Genomic DNA, 15,749 nt, shown 5'->3' with positions numbered 1-15,749 from the left:
AGTCTAACAGAGGGTATGCACACATGTACACTACATGTCTAATAGAGGGTATGCACACATGTACACTACATGTCTAACAGAGGGTATGCACACATGTACACTACATGTCTAACAGAGGGTATGCACACATGTACACTACATGTCTAACAGAGGGTATGCACACATGTACACTACATGTCTAACAGTGGGTGTGTACACATGTACACTGCACGTCTGGCAGTGGGTGTGTACTATCTCTTATTGCCTGGGTAAGCTGCAGTATGAAATTCATGACTCCTGGCCCTCATAGGCTAGAATCACGCCTTGACCTCAGTTGGTTTGCTTCATAAACCTCCTGTTATTTTTGCAGGCTTGGGTGTGGGGATCCCAATTGTTAACTGAAGGAAAAAAGTATAAGCCCTGTGCTGTCATTTGGAGCAAATCACACACACATTGGAGCCTAGCATTGTCCCATCATCACCGCCCTTGCGATTACAAGGATGGGGAAGGCAGAGCTCCTCCTCCTCCTCATTCCTTTCCCCTGTGCTAAATGGTCAGCGGTCCTACTCTCCTTAGGGGGCATGGAACACCCCTAAGACACATCTTTCCCTTAGCGTGGGAACCACTGGGTCCTTGATGTGTACTCTCCATAGTGTAGTCAATCAGAGGACCCTTCCCAGGCCTGCCCAGCTGTTTGTCAGCCTCTCTTCCTCCCGTCCCCAATCTGACCCTCTGATCCAGCCAGAGAGGGACACTGTTCTGTCTGCTCAACACACCAGATGTTTCAGTTTGCCCGAGCTAGTTCATATAGCCTGACTGTTGGATGCCTCCCTCCAACACACACCTCTCCAGCTGGGCATCATCTGTCACCTGCCAAGGACTTGTCTCATTCTTCTCTGCCAACCCCAAGCAGGCATGTAAACTTCTTGTGTGTGCTCACGCCCTTTCTACACCAGCAGATGGCACGTTCACGCTGTTGTTAGCTGTATCAGTCATCTTCAGTGGGTAATGAATACTGTCTCACTCATCTTTTGTATTTGATTTGTAACTCTTGGATGCAGGCAGTAAACACAGCACAGGTTTTTGCATCAAAAGATCCTGCTTGGATATCTAAACTTCACTGTTTACTAACTCAGTGACATTGGCTAAATTATGTGTTCCTCTTTGTCTCTGTGTGGGGACACAAAGTATCATGTTTGGCATATTGTTAGTCACTTGGATGCTGGGTAGTAGAGAGATGTGGCTTTCATGGGAGGAATTTCCATTGCCTAACATAACAGTTTCCTTCACAATTTCCTGTACTTCTAGTTAACTCCACCTTAGGCTCCAGTTAACCTTGACTCAGGTGTGAGCTCTATGAGAAAGCATCCCTGAGGTCTCTGATTGGTGATGGCTTGTTGTTTGAAGTCCTGTGACACCAGCTCACTGTCTAAGCGATAGGAGAGATACTGGTGGGTGTGTGGAGGGGCCGGCTGGGAATAGTCAGGGAAGTGTTTCTTGTGCAAGCATGCTAGTTTAATCCCTAGCACTCTTATAGAAAGGTGGGTGTGCATAGTGGCACACCTGTCTAATCCCAGTGCTGAAGAGTTAGGAACAGGTGGATCCCTGGGGCTTGCTGGCCAGGTAGCCTAGTCAAAATACTGATCAACATATGACCAACACGCAACACTGACCTCTGGCTTCCACACAGATGTATATTTGCATACACATGTATGTGCACCCACACACCTAAACATTCAAAGACACAAAAATAATAAAATAATAGATAATAGAAAGGATACTGAAAATTGTTGCCTGCACTCAACAATGTGTATATTATTTGCATGTGTATCTTCATTTCCACTTTGGAGATGTCTTAGAGTGTTTTTTTTTTCTTTTACATCATAACACCCCTTCTGTCCTATCAAAATGTTTTTACAAGAGCGATGCTTCGTTGTTATTTTTGACTAATTTAATTCATTCTCACAACAAACCTTCTCTTAGCAGTGAGTGCGCTGGTTGTGGTAGGACCACAAGAGAAGCTGGTACATGTAGAGATCCTCCCTGTCCTCACCCACGCTCTCCTCCTGAACTGCTCTTAGTGAATTGTGGTGGTGAGCAGGGATATGCTACTGAATTCCAGTGAGCCCCTTCTATGTGTATACAGAAGACTGGTAGAAAACCCTTGGGGCACAACTTCAGAATGACCAGGGTCACTGTGCTGGGCACCGTTGATTTGCTGGTTCTTAGTGGAGTGCTTACACAAGCAGACTACGCTGTTTGGGCTTCGCTGGTGCTCGACAAGGCTGTGCGGCCAAACCCAGCCCGCCGGTCCTGCGTAGGCTACTGCTGAGTGCAGTGTGTCTGACCCGCCCACTGTCTGTCAGGCCGAGCTACAGAAGCTGAGACAGCAAGCCCTGGAGACCAGACACTTCATTGAGAAGCAGGAGGTGGAAGAGAGGAAACTCTTGCGTATCATTGCTGAGGCTGACGGGGAGAGGGTGAGGCAGAAGAAGGAATTGGACCAGGTAAGAGCTCCTTGTCACACCCCCACCAGCAAGCACCAGTCAGTCCATTGCCCTCTGCGAGCCATGTTTGAAGATTAGCAGTAGAGTCTTGGGCTGACCATGAAATAATCACCCGTTCCATTCAGTTATGGCACTGCTTGTCATCAGCTGTTCTCCTAAGCCCTGGGGACACATTGGCTAATAAAGCCATTGGTCCCTGTTTTCTGGGAATGCAAGCTCTAATATAATATAGTTGCTCATGTGTCAATGTCATTCATAATTACATGACAGAAACTCAAGTGTATAATTTTGGGATTAGAAAAAAAAAAGAAATGGTCTCTGATGGGGGAAGTCCTGTGTATATGTCAATAAAGCACTGTTGGCCAATAGGGAAGCAAGATAGGTGGGACTAAGAGTTGAGCAGAACTCTGGGAAGGAGAAATACAGGAAATCACGATGTAGCCCACCAGAGAAGATGCCCGGAACTTTTCTCCGTTAAAAGAAACACTTAGATTAACAATTATGGGATAAATACTTAAGGCAGAGCTAGCCAGTAAGAAACAAGCAAGGCCAACAGCTTCATAATTAATACAGTGTCTTGTGTGTTATTTGGGGACTACAACGCAGCAGAGCCCAGGTGACTGGTGGGGCAAAACCAAAGCGGCTGGCAAGGAAAAGACTTCTCTCTTCAGGTCTCCCTCTGTAGTCTAGACTTGTCTTTAATTGGTTATCCTCCTGCCTCAGCCTTCTGAGTTCTGGGATTGCAGACTATGAGCTCTACTATATGTCAGAAATCCAGATGCTGTTAGGGTCCTGTCGGGGAGATTATGTAGGAAGTGATAGAAATTCGCAAGAGAGACTGTCCTGCCAGAAAAGTATTCAAGTTGAAAAAAAAATAAAAAATGGGTTAGCGGTGCTGGAGCAATGACTCAGGGGTTTAGAGCACTGGTTTATTCTTCCAGAGGACCGAGGTTCACTTCTCATGGCCTGGATGACGTGCACAGCTGTCTGTAACTCCAATACCAGGGGATTCATGCCCTCCTCTCTTCTGGCCTCTGTGGGCACTGCACGAACCAGGTGCACAGACAGATGTGCAAAAATACCCATGCACACAAAAATAAATACGTTTTTATTTTTTGGAATAAAAGTACATTTTTTGTTCTTCCCCCCGCCTTTGGTTTTCAAGACAGGGTTTCTCTTTGCAGCCTTGGCTGTAGACTTGGTCCGTAGACTACGCTGACCTCAAACTCACAGAGATCTTCCTGCCTCTGCCTCCTGAATGCTGGAATTAAAGGCATGCGCCACCATTGCCTAACTCAAAAATAAATACATTTTTAAGAATTAAAAAAAATAGCTCGGGGAAAAACAGGACACAGCTCTAGGCCAAGCATTACTGGTTTATTAGACTGTGGCTATGACAATTGGAGAAGTGCCATGTTGAGCATCTAGTAGGATTTTTCCAGTGTCCTGTGGACACTCAGTAGACATTGGTGGACAGAGTGGATGGGGCTGTCATGGTGAAAAGGGAGACTTTTTGTCATTACAAGAGGCCACGTCTTTCCAGGTCATCAGTGAGAGAGACATCCTTGGGTCGCAACTTGTTCGGCGCAACGATGAGTTAGCCCTGTTGTACGAGAAGATCAAGATCCAGCAGTCAGTGCTGAATAAAGGCGAGACCCAGTACAACCAGAGGGTGGAGGACATGCGCATCCTCAAACTGGAGATCAAGAAGCTACGCAGGGAAAAGGGGATCCTTGCCAGGAGTGTGGCGAACGTGGAGGAACTCAGGTAAGAGGATGAGGTGGGGGTCTGCAAAAGAACCTTGTGTGGGTCTTTGAAGGTTTTAAGCAAATTGTACAGAATGGGCGTCATGGGATGAAAGGGTCCACTGTTCCTCAAAGTCTCCCCTATGCTCATGCTGTGTCACAAAAACAGGCCAGTCTCCTTCCAGGGGGTGGAGGGGACAGCAAAAACGTCATTCAAACACCCTTCTGGCTCTTTCAGAAGGAAATTTCAAATCAGAGCTCAAACACAAACAAACGCAAACCAGTTACTGTAAAAGGAAGCTTTTTCCTTGAGAGAAGCCTTTCTGCCAGCCTGGTTCTAGATCTGCATCAGTCCCAAATAAACATACAGGAGGCTATATTAATTATGAAGCTGTTGGCCTTGCTTGTTTCTTACTGGCTAGCTCTGACTTAAGTAATTACCCCATAATTGTTAATCTAAGTATGTCTCTTACTGGAGAATGGTTCCGGGCTTCCTACCCCCATGGCATTACATCTTGACTCTCTTGTGTTTCTCCTTACAGAGTCTTCCTGGACTCCTAGTCCCTTATATCTTGATTCCCTATAGGCCAGACAGTGCTTTGTTGACAAATAACAGGCAAATAACAGGACTTCCCCCAACATCTCCTCTTTTCTGTTTAAACAAAAAGAAAGGTCTTAACTTTAACATAGTCAAATCATATATAACAGAACAGTTATCAAGAATACAGTTACAATATTTTGTCTATCAACATTCAGCAAGATTTAAAGAAAATATCATCCATCCCATCCTTGTGAGTCTAAAGTTCTATATGTAGCTTATCTTTTATCATAACTAAGGAAAACTATAACTATCTGTCTTCAACTCCATCAAAGACCACAGAAGGATAATATGTAAACACTAGGATTGACAGAGACATCTTACTGCCTGGACAGTCACCCGAAGTTCCTCTGTAACATTGGGGCATCCATCTTCAGCCCATAGACCACAATGTATCTAGAAGATTTCTCAGTCAAGCAGGAAATTTCAAAACTGTCCATCTGCATCAGCAGTCTGTCAGTCATTTTTCTGTGTCCTGCAGAATGTCCCGTAGACTCTTCCATGAAGCAGGAACCCTGTAAGACTGAGTTCAGCAGTCACTTTCCTGTGGGTCCTACATGTCCAGATTATAAAGCAACTAGTCAGTCTAGGCAAGAGCAGTTTCTTGCCTAAATGGCTAATCTTGCCATGTTGAAAGCAAACTCCATAACGAGTTTCTTCGATGCCCATTTTCCTCTCAGACATAATTGGTGCTGCCAGGAGCAGACATTTCTCATTGTCAAGAAAAACCCTAAACTATTTTAAATGCCATTTTCTGAAGGTCTTTGAGCGGTTTGAAGACTGTTTATCTATCTCAAATATATTTCTGTATATCTAGAAAACCTAACTTACCTAACTATAAATTCTAACTATTATAAGTAACTATCTATAATCTGCATTCAATTATGCATTACATTGTAAAAGATCAGTATAAGCACAATACTTAATCAAAAGGAGAAATATACACATCACAAAATTGACTTTGAATTTGTATCAATAAATGAAAAACAATACCCATACCATAATTCTCCTTTTTACCATTAAAAAGAGATTGGCTGTGATCATTAACCAATTATAAACAATCCCATTTAAATGAAAACAAAGATTTATAAACAAGATGGGAATTGGGACGTCGCTCATTCCAAACTGCTTCGTGCTGGAAGGGGGCGCTGTTCATACCATGGGGATCATGACAAAACTCAGAAACCTGTATAAGTCCGTATTTTCGTGGTCTGTAAAACTCCATCATCTTAGCTGTCTCAATTGTTGGAACATCTGGCCCACTGCTTCCGGGGGTCTTGGTTCGTCAAACCACAGAAGCCTGGAAGGAATCCTCAGCTTTTCATTTTCTTGGAAACATAAACTAAAACTCCTTTTCTGAGTAACATATCCTTATACTTAAATTTTGAAGTCAAGGCATTTTCAAAAGATATAAGTTGAATTAATTCGGCAGCATTTATAATCAAGTGTACTTTAGCATTTGTTCCTTCCTTAGCAATGAAAAAACTGAAAAACACAATAGCATACAGTATCCAGACTCTCTGTGTATTTTCCATCTTTACGTGGCTTATTTATCTATTATTACTTTGTTTATTTTACTTTTATTTATTTTTCTCTGAGACAGGGTTTCTCTTTGGAAATCCGCCTGCCTCTGCCTCTGGAGTAATCCTACCGGCGTGCGCCACCACAGCCGGCTTTTCTATTTACCACTTTGTCGTTTCATTTTCTCTCTCAATCTCACGTATATTTTTTAACACACTGTAAACCTTTAGAGGCTTTTCTTTATCCAAGTCTGACTTTACAGCAAATCTTTATGTTTTTCTGGCCACGTGTCTTATCTGTAAAACCGCAGCTGTTTTAAACTGCCGTTTCAAGATGGCGGGCGTAAGCGTGACTCCAGCTTACCGCCTCAGTCCATGTTGACATCCAGCAAAAGCTGCCACTTCCAGCTGTACGTACACACCTTTTAATCATTAGCAGAGTCTCTTAAAAGAACCTTGCTGGGTTTTTTTTCTTTTCTTTTTATGCCGAGTCAGGAAGACTTCCGTAAGAGAGCTGCGTGAATCTCAGCTTGTCGATAGCAAAACAGAGCACACCTGAGAAAATGCTGCTACCAAAAATCTGTGCTTCTCTCCGTTCTTCTGTTTCTAAAATTCCTTTAAAGCTTTTGTTGTTTTGCGTGGAAATTCAATCCTGCTCCTGACAACCATTATGTAAAAGGAAGCTTTTTCCTTGAGAGAAGCCTTTCCGCCAGCCTGGTTCTATATCCGCATCAGTCCCAAATAAACACACAGGAGGCTGCTATATTAATTATGAAGCTGTTGGCCTTGCTTGTTTCTTACTGGCTAGCTCTGACTTAAGTAATTACCCCATAATTGTTAATCTAAGTATGTCTCTTACCGGAGAATGATTCCGGGCTTCCTACCCCCATGGCATTACATCTTGACTCCCTTGTGTTTCTCCTTACAGAGTCCTCCTGGACTACTAGTCCCTCCTATCTTGATTCCCTATAGGCCAGACAGTGCTTTATTGACAAATGCACAGGACTTCCCCCCCAACAAGTTACAATTGAGAATTTTCTCCCCCCCCCAGTGAGTTCTTTGGAATTCCTTTAATCAGGCAGCCTACAAGAGACAGTGCATCAATATTTAAATACCATCTTACTAATATATGCACGCCTTTTTCTTGGAATAACATACAGGTTGGAAAGAGATGGAAAATTTAATTCTATTACTGTCTGAAAATGTTTCCTGAGAAGGTGGCCACATTTCCTACCTGACTCTTGATTCATCTTCACGGCTTTTGCTTAGCTCACATCCTCCTTCTTTAAATCTTCCAGCATCTGCTTCCCCTGTGGGAAAACATCCTTGTGTTTCATAGGAGCCATTACAGGAAACCAAATGAGAGATCTGGCATCCCTTGGTGACTTCCCTCACTCCCCACAGACTTGTAGGAGTGCAGCTTCTCCTTGGCCACCGCAGGAGAAGGATGCAGTTTGGAACTGCTTCTTACAGGAATTTACAAGAAAAGCTACTTCTGGTGTTGAGATGCAGGAGTTGTGAGTGTGCCACCATCAAGGATGGATCGATCCTTTTGATGTTGGAGTTGTCTTTCAGATGACGACTGTGGTACATGTTCGCTGTAGAGAATGTGGGAAATGCAGAGGAAGCCACAGAAGGGATTAGAAACATCACTCATAGCCATACTACTCAGAGAGACCACACTGGTGTTTCACAGACAAGTGGGCTCATTCTATGTGACCACTGAGTGATCTCAAGGGCTGTCATGACATTCGTCAGCCATGAGTTATTTTTATGCTATACAAAAAGGACCACATTCGATCCATTCCTAGTCGATAATGCTGGTTTGTTGATAATAGATTTTATTTCCCTCTCCAAGGAGAGGGCAGTTTCATAAAGGACGTATGCAAGCAGCTCCACTGTCTACCAACTGTGTGACCTTGGGCAAATAGCTAAGTGTCTCTGAGGTTTGGCCTTGTAATTACAGTTAAAGGTGGTAGGAGCCAGCGCAATGTGCCTCCACAGTCGGTCCTCAAGTATGGCGGCTGGTACTTTTTCCTTCCTCCTCCAGGGATGCTGTAGAAGAACAAAGTGTTAAAAATATGCTTTTAATTCTAAGCAGCTTGTTCTGCGCTCCCTGTTGAGTGAACGTCATGCAGTTAATTCTAATGGTTTGTCTTGTTAATGAGGGGAAGTTGTATTATTGGTTTAAATGAAGCAATTAAGTGAAAGAGATGGCTTCGTGTTAGTAATCTGCGCATCCACAGCCAATGAGGACAGATAGTAATGTCTTTATTACGTGAGTCAACTCAAGCACTCGTCCCTTCTCCTTCGTCAACAGAGGTTTTGGTGGATAGAATCTCCCAGGATGCTGAGGGGGGAAGAGACAGTCTACCAGTTAACCAGAGATGCCTGAAGATTTGAGACCCATATTTGAAACAGAGCTGGGGCTTCAGGGGGATTTTTTTAACCACTTATGTTTGATGACTGTGGGACATAAGGTAGAATATCTTCGTATCTCCAGACCCAGCATCTCCAAACACAGGCTGCAAGTTGCCGGCAGGGCTTTTCAAACGTATGAAGTGCAGGTTTTGTACCATATCCCATATAGCAGAGGCCCTCTGGAGAATGGGTCCCGGAAAAAGGATGTTGGGAGTGCTCCATGTGATTCCACTGTGCTGTAAAGACGGAAGTGGGAGGCCGTAATTGGTGCTGGCTTATCGCCTGTGCTATAGTAACTTGCTGTCAGGGTGTGGAGTTTGCGATGTGGTGTTCACGAAATGTATCTTGGGACTCTCGGGATTCCCTTCCCGACCTGGTTACTTTCATATGCTTCTAAATTTTCCCCAAACATTCAGAATTGAGATTCTAAAGGCTGCTGTTGCTCAGAGCTAAGGCACATCCTGAACTCCAAATGAATTAGTATTCTTTGTGATCTTCCAAGGTTTGGGAAGCTGGCCTATCTCTGTACTAACAAATTTCCTAGATCCGGCTTTTTATGCCAGATACAGTGTGTCTACAGTAATCATTTCATTTTTTATTTGTATGTGTGTTATACACGTGTGTGTGTGCGTGCGCATGCACACATGGGAAGGTTGGTATCTGGTGCTTTTCTCAACGGTTTTCCACTTTATTTATGAGATAGGTCTCTGGCTGAACCTAGATAGAGCTCACAGATCCAGCCTGATTGGCTAACCAGCCTATCTGGGGGTTCTTTTGCCTCAGTCTCCCCAGGGATGGGATTACGGGTGGGCCACTATACCTGGTTGACTTTTACATGGGTTCTGGGAATTCCAATTCTGGTCCTTATGAATTCAGGACACCCCCCCACCCGTCCCTTCCCCAGCCCCCTTTAGCAAAGATAGCACATTCAAGAGAAGTTCTTTGTCAAACACAGCTTGTCTTATCTAGGCAGGAGCTTTTCCACATGCAAAGAGAATTCCTGAAGGAAAGGACGAGATGTCGTGCCCTGGAGGAGGAGCTGGAGAACCCCATGAATGTGCACAGATGGAGGAAGCTTGAGGTAACACTTGCTGGAGCTTCCTGCCTGTCCCCAGTCCTCTTCTCCACCCACTCAAGGCTCCTAACCTAAAGCAGGATGAGAGGCTCCCTCTAATGTAATGACATGCAAATTGTCACCTACAATGTAAAACTGGATCAAATGGAAATTGGGTTGTTTTAGAACCAGATGGTTAATTTGAGTTTGGCTTTAAAAGTCTTGGACAAAATCCTACCTGCCCCTAAAAATACCCTGTGGAAGCTATACTGCTTTTATTGGTGGGTATGTATTTTGCTTTTCAGGTAGTTTTGAGTTTTGGATTGACGATTAATTGCCTTTAGCAGTCTCTCCCACCAATGTCTTAGCCAACTTAGAATTCTTGCATTTCCTGCAGGAAATACTGTTTGGTGACTCAGTCTTTTCCAAGGCCTAGACTGTGTTGGTCAAGCCCTTTCTCTTAGGATCTGGGGACAGAGCTGAAACTATCACTGGTGAAGGACGGGTAGTTGACTTTTTATTCTGTGGCCCCTGCCAGGCACCATGACCATCTTTGCAAATGCCAGCCACAGACAAGCTCTGCTTGGTCAAGATGAGGATGGCCCTCTCTTTTAGTTTTACACAATAATGTGGTGCCAAAGGAACTTTGGCTAAACGACCAATTACAAGGTTGAGAAATGTAAGTCTATTGCACAAGAAAGTTCGGTAAGAGGCAGAAAATCGCCCAAATAGGATTTTGTTTTTATTTTCTTTTAATGAAGAAAGTATTAAAGTTAATGCATTATAAATTGTGTAAATACAAGGCCTGAATTTTAACACCATCCAGGGCTGCCAAGCGAATGTGTGCCAAATCCTGTTCAGCTATGTGGGCATCAGCTGGTGCTGGGTGAGCAAAGTCAGAGTTAATGAAATATCGTCTTCACTCCTCTTCAGTGCCCAGAGTGGCACAGCCAACAAACCCGGTGATTACCATAGGTCTGCCTGGGAAGTGAGCTGAAGACCTCACTCCTGCTTACATCACAGCAGCCTGTCCCATGGGTTCTCACATAGATCTTGGTGATTTCCAACTCCATGCGGATTTCCATTTTAAAAAAGTCAAGGAGTCTGGGGGAGGAGGGGCTGAAGATATCCAGCTGCTAGACTAATTCAGAGTGTCACTGTGGCTGAAAGCAAAGCCCTGAGGAGGACAGACCTGTAACTAACTCTTACTTGAGAGAATCACACGTAGCTGCTGAGGTAGCATCAAAGCTGTCCAGGTTGATTCCATTTGAGTGCTAAATGCCACAGCCCTGTCTTGTTGCGCCCCCTTAGTAGATGCTGCATCCTGGACTCCTTTCCCATTGTGGACTGTATGGAACCTTCTGGTTGACACTAATGGGAGGGGAATCCCAAGGCTGATCGATTTCAGGAAGTTAGTCCTATGGGAACCTGAGGTGTCAGGGAGAGCCCAGAGCATTGTGAGAGCCACAGACTTCATAGTAGGGCACGTCTTGAATCCAGCCTTGGCAGATGACTCCTTTGCTCCCAAGTGTTCCTGTCTGTAAAAGGGGAAGATTGATACCACCCCACAGCTGTCACGTGGCTAAAATGTGATAACACATGGGAAGCATTGAGTTGCCTGATGATCAGCGTCTTTCTTTCTGGTGGACAAACACACACACTTTTCATCCGTGGGTTACTCAGAGCCATAGTCGAGACAGCGGGGAAACCGTGGTCTGCTTTTGGGAGTAGCAGTGTCATTTGCTACGCTTTTTTATCCTGTTTGGTTTTAGCTCTTTGTTGACTAGGTCTTCAAGGGGGAAAGACATTTTAGTACAGCAGTCACTACTGCACACAGACCACGGAGCTTTGAAACTGATGCCGTCTCCCGCCGTTCTCCTTGGACAGGCCAGTGACCCCAGCACCTTTGAGCTGATTCAGAAGATCCACACCCTGCAGAAGCGACTCATCAGCAAGACAGAAGAGGTGGTGGAGAAGGAGCTCCTCCTTCAGGTACCGTTTCACTGCCCGTGCTCCCCAAGCTCGGCCGTCTCCGGGGTCCTCAAAATCAGTGACTTGGCAGCCTTGCATGCCTCGTCCTAAGCTGTAGGTGGCAACAGCGACTCACACAAGGAGAACAAACAGCCTAATTAATTGTTCCTTTATGCTGCGATCACTGATATTTCAAGAATCCCGGAAAATTAAGTTCAAGGCTAGACTTACTGCAGTCGGGGAATGTGAACATTTTTTCTCACTTTCCTACAGCTCTATTATTTGTCAAATTATTTTAACCGCTTTTCTTCCTATCTTCATGGAGTGCGAAGTGCTGTGATTTCAATCTTGAAAACAGTTTTCACATAGAGCGCAAATGATCTGTCCACAGGAGGATCTGTGTGAATGGAGCAGAAAGACGTGTTTGAGGATGTGATATGTGTACGGCGGGGGCGGAGTGGCACGGGACAAGGTGTGTGCACACTAGTGCACATTTATGTGAAGGACAGAGGATGATGCTGGGTGTCTTCCTTATGGTCACCCACCATATTCTCTAGAAACAGGGTTGCTCAGTAACCCTGAGTCTTGACTAGGCTGGCTGGTGAACAAGCTCCCAGAATCCACTTGTCTCAACTTTCTTGATGCTGGATGACAGGCATGCATGGCCATGCCTGGACTTTACATGGGTGTAGAGCATGCATGACCATGCCTGACTTTGCATGGGTGTAGAGCATGCGTGGCCATGCCTGGACTTTACGTGGGTGTAGAGGATTCAAACTCAAGTCCTCACACTGGATAGTAAGAGCTCTTACCCACCGAGCCATCTCCCCATCCTGGCATTTATTTTATCATTGGGGCCATCACCACCTGCTGCTGCTGACACTGCTCCTGCTCCCCCTTCTGCCCTCCTTCCTCCTCCCTCCCTTGCTTCTCCTCCACCTCCACTGGGGCATCCCTTCCTGCATGGTGGGTGTGGTGTGGAGGTTTAGCTATCCTGTCTCATTGCCTCTGAACAGCTTATGCGTGAGTCTTATCACCCTCAGGTGGTGGTGAGAAAGTTGGGGCCTGGAAATTTAAGAATGAGGTAAGAATAGCGGTGCTGAAGTCAGGAGGTCTGGAGTGGCATTCTGCTTCTGCTGGCTTTCAGCTATTTGATTGTTATTTCTCTGTAGCCGAGGCTCTCAGTCTACATTAAGGACCATAGAACCTGTGAAAATGAGCGTTGTAGGCACTGAAAGACCTTAGCATCACACTCAGTTCATATCAAATATCGACTCCAATGTGACCTTAACTATTGGGTGAGCATTTGTAGGGGCAGGCAGGTACTTTTAGACACGTGCAGGGGGAGTCTTCTGCCCCTCTTCTGCTTTGTGCTTGACCTTAGATGTGTTTTCCCTGAAGTTGGCTGGACTGTATGGTACACAGCAGTGGGGGCGTCACTGCATAGAGTGAGCACAATATTTTCATCCAGTCTTGGAGATGAGCCTAGTGATGGAGGAGGCAGGTTCTGGAGCGGGGAAGCTCTAGCTTCAACAGTTGACTTAGGGACAATGAGAGACATTGTTTTTTCAAACTGGAGAGCAAAGGCTTGGAACTCCAGCCAGTCAGCCACCCCAGAACCCATGCCTTCCTTGACTTCACTCCCTTGACTCTTCTGTTACCGTTGACACTTTGTAAAATTTAATCAATTGTGTGTTGTGTCAAAACTCAGTTTTTAAGATAATTTGTTTTGTATTTTACATAGAGTTTGTTCTTTACTATATTGGGTGTCATAACTAGGAAAATGTGTTTGTGCCTGAGTGAAGTAATGTGCGCCATACCTCTGGGGACCAGAAGGCTCCGATCCTCTGGAATTGGAGTTACAGGCAGTTTTAAGTCTCCTAATCTGGGTTCTAGGAACCAAGCCTTGGTCCATCGCGAGAACAGTAAGTGTTCCTAACCATTTAGCCATCTCTCCAGCCCCTGGGCACTCTATACCTTTGTTATTTCTTTCCCCTTAGACACTTTGGGTTTGCTCTATTCTTCTACTTTGTCAAAGAAGATGCATGGTCATGAATCTCTCCTCTTCTTTCTCCTCCTCTCTTCTCGTCTCTTTTACCTTCTCATTTCATCTTTTCTCTGTTTTGGGTGTTGAGGATTGAACCATGCATACTTGAGACAAAAATTCTGCCAGTGAACTACGCCCACAGCCCTTTTATTTTCTCATATAGGCTTCTGAGTCCATAAAGAGTCTTTTAAGTAACACCCTAGTCCCTTCCCACAGGGTTTGATATAGAGTAGGTCTGAAGGAGCCCCGTTCTTCCCATGACAATGAGAATGCACTTTAAGATCTTCTGATTTAGGCATGTTTAGGCTGAACTTTCCTTCTGGTCTTCCTTTTCATTGAGGGCTGTAGTAGATGTGGTCTTTGGAATCTAACACTGCCTTTGAGCGTAAGTGATCATCTAGAAGTAAATGATCTCGGCGTCTGAAAAAGACACGTGCCTCCTACCCATTCTGAACTCACAGAAATCCCCCTGCCTCTACCTCTCCAGTACTGGGACTAAAGGCGAGTGCTCTTAAGGTCATGCCCAGCTTGACTTCTTCTTTTAGTTGTGTTATTTTTAACTTCACACATAAGGTGAGTAAAAGGGTATAAGTTATATTCATTTCTGGGGGAATTATTCCTTCAATATTATATAGAATCTCTCACAAGAATGCTAAAATTCATCTGATATTAATATAGCCCTACCACCAGGGTTCTTTAAAATGATATTTGTATACCTTTAAATTTTGGGGTGGTCTTTGTATTTTGGCAAATCCCTGGTAAAATAAAAAAGCAAATCAACAGGCTCTGTTTATGATTTGGCTGATGTTCTTAGTTACTATGGTTCCTTCTTATTTTACAGTATTTATCCTTATTTGTGTGTGTGTGTGTGTGTGTGTGTGTGAGAGAGAGAGAGAGAGAGAGAGAGAGAGTGTGCATGCTTGTACATGTGCTCTTCACTTGGGAGTGTGTGTGTGTGTGTGTGTGTGTGTGTGAGAGAGAGAGAGAGACAGAGAGAGAGAGAGCATGCTTGTACATGTGCTCTTCACTTGGGAGTGTGTGTGTGTGTGTGTGTGTGTGTGTGAGAGAGAGAGAGAGACAGAGAGAGAGTGTGTGTGCATGCTTGTACATGTGCTCTTCACTTGGGAGTGTGTGCAGGCATGCATGTGCCATTGGCATTGTGTGACAGTCATGGGTCAGACCCCAGGAACTGGTTCTCTCCTTCCACTGTGGGATCCACAGATGGAGTTCTGGTCATTTGTCTGGGGACCCATGTGCTTGAATTTGACTCAGTCACGTTTCCTAGGCAATGTCAGTTGTTTAGAGTAATATTTTATGGTTAGTGCTCAATGTGGGACTCTGGACCATTTGGTTGACATGTGTTGGGACCCCAGACTTGTGATGGGAGGTTGATAGATCTTCATTCCCAGAGGAACCATGTTTTTCCAATGAGAGTCTGAGAGATGGGTCCTTGTGGTCTTCCCGGAAGAGGTGGGACATTCTATCTTTTGCTTTTGGTTTAACTCTTATATGGAGGAGTATCAGTCACAACTTTCCAGATCACACAGGCTCAAGCCCTCACCCTTGTCCTGTGGCCTCTCAAAGCCAGGCTCCTTGCTCACTGAGTATCCTACTGAGAGATGGCTGCCTTGTGTCACTGTTGGCTACTTCAAATGCGGGACAACTTTTGATTTCGACATTTGAGCCAACCACATGCAGACTGCCTTGTGGTAAAATCTTGTGTTGCTTTGTTTAGAGTGTCTCATGCTTTGTAAACACCAGAGTTTAGGATTTCAGATTATGTATTCTGATGAATGGTCAATAGGAATTGTGTTGGTGGTCTGAATGAGAAGTGTCCCCATAGGCTCAGGTTATGTATTCTGATGAATGGTCATCAATAGGAATGTGTTGGTGGTTTGAATGAGAAG

General features: G+C 44.7%; 1 protein-coding gene across 1 annotated transcript in view; it reads left to right on the top strand.

Moving 5' to 3' along the window:
• Cfap58 (cilia and flagella associated protein 58) overlaps nt 1–15,749 on the top strand; it is a 102,973-nt gene that overhangs the window by 42,154 nt on the left and 45,070 nt on the right. The window contains exons 12-15 of the mRNA XM_005063479.4: nt 2,346–2,486; nt 4,030–4,253; nt 9,740–9,851; nt 11,712–11,816. Of these exons, the coding sequence (XP_005063536.1) occupies nt 2,346–2,486; nt 4,030–4,253; nt 9,740–9,851; nt 11,712–11,816 (582 nt within the window). The remainder of the gene's footprint in view (nt 1–2,345; nt 2,487–4,029; nt 4,254–9,739; nt 9,852–11,711; nt 11,817–15,749) is intronic.

The sequence above is a fragment of the Mesocricetus auratus genome, unplaced genomic scaffold, assembly GCF_017639785.1.
Source record: "Mesocricetus auratus isolate SY011 unplaced genomic scaffold, BCM_Maur_2.0 Super-Scaffold_4256, whole genome shotgun sequence".
NCBI lineage: Eukaryota > Metazoa > Chordata > Mammalia > Rodentia > Cricetidae > Mesocricetus > Mesocricetus auratus.
The sequence above is the reverse complement of the archived record's forward strand: the minus strand, read 5'-3'. Positions and strand labels throughout refer to the sequence as shown.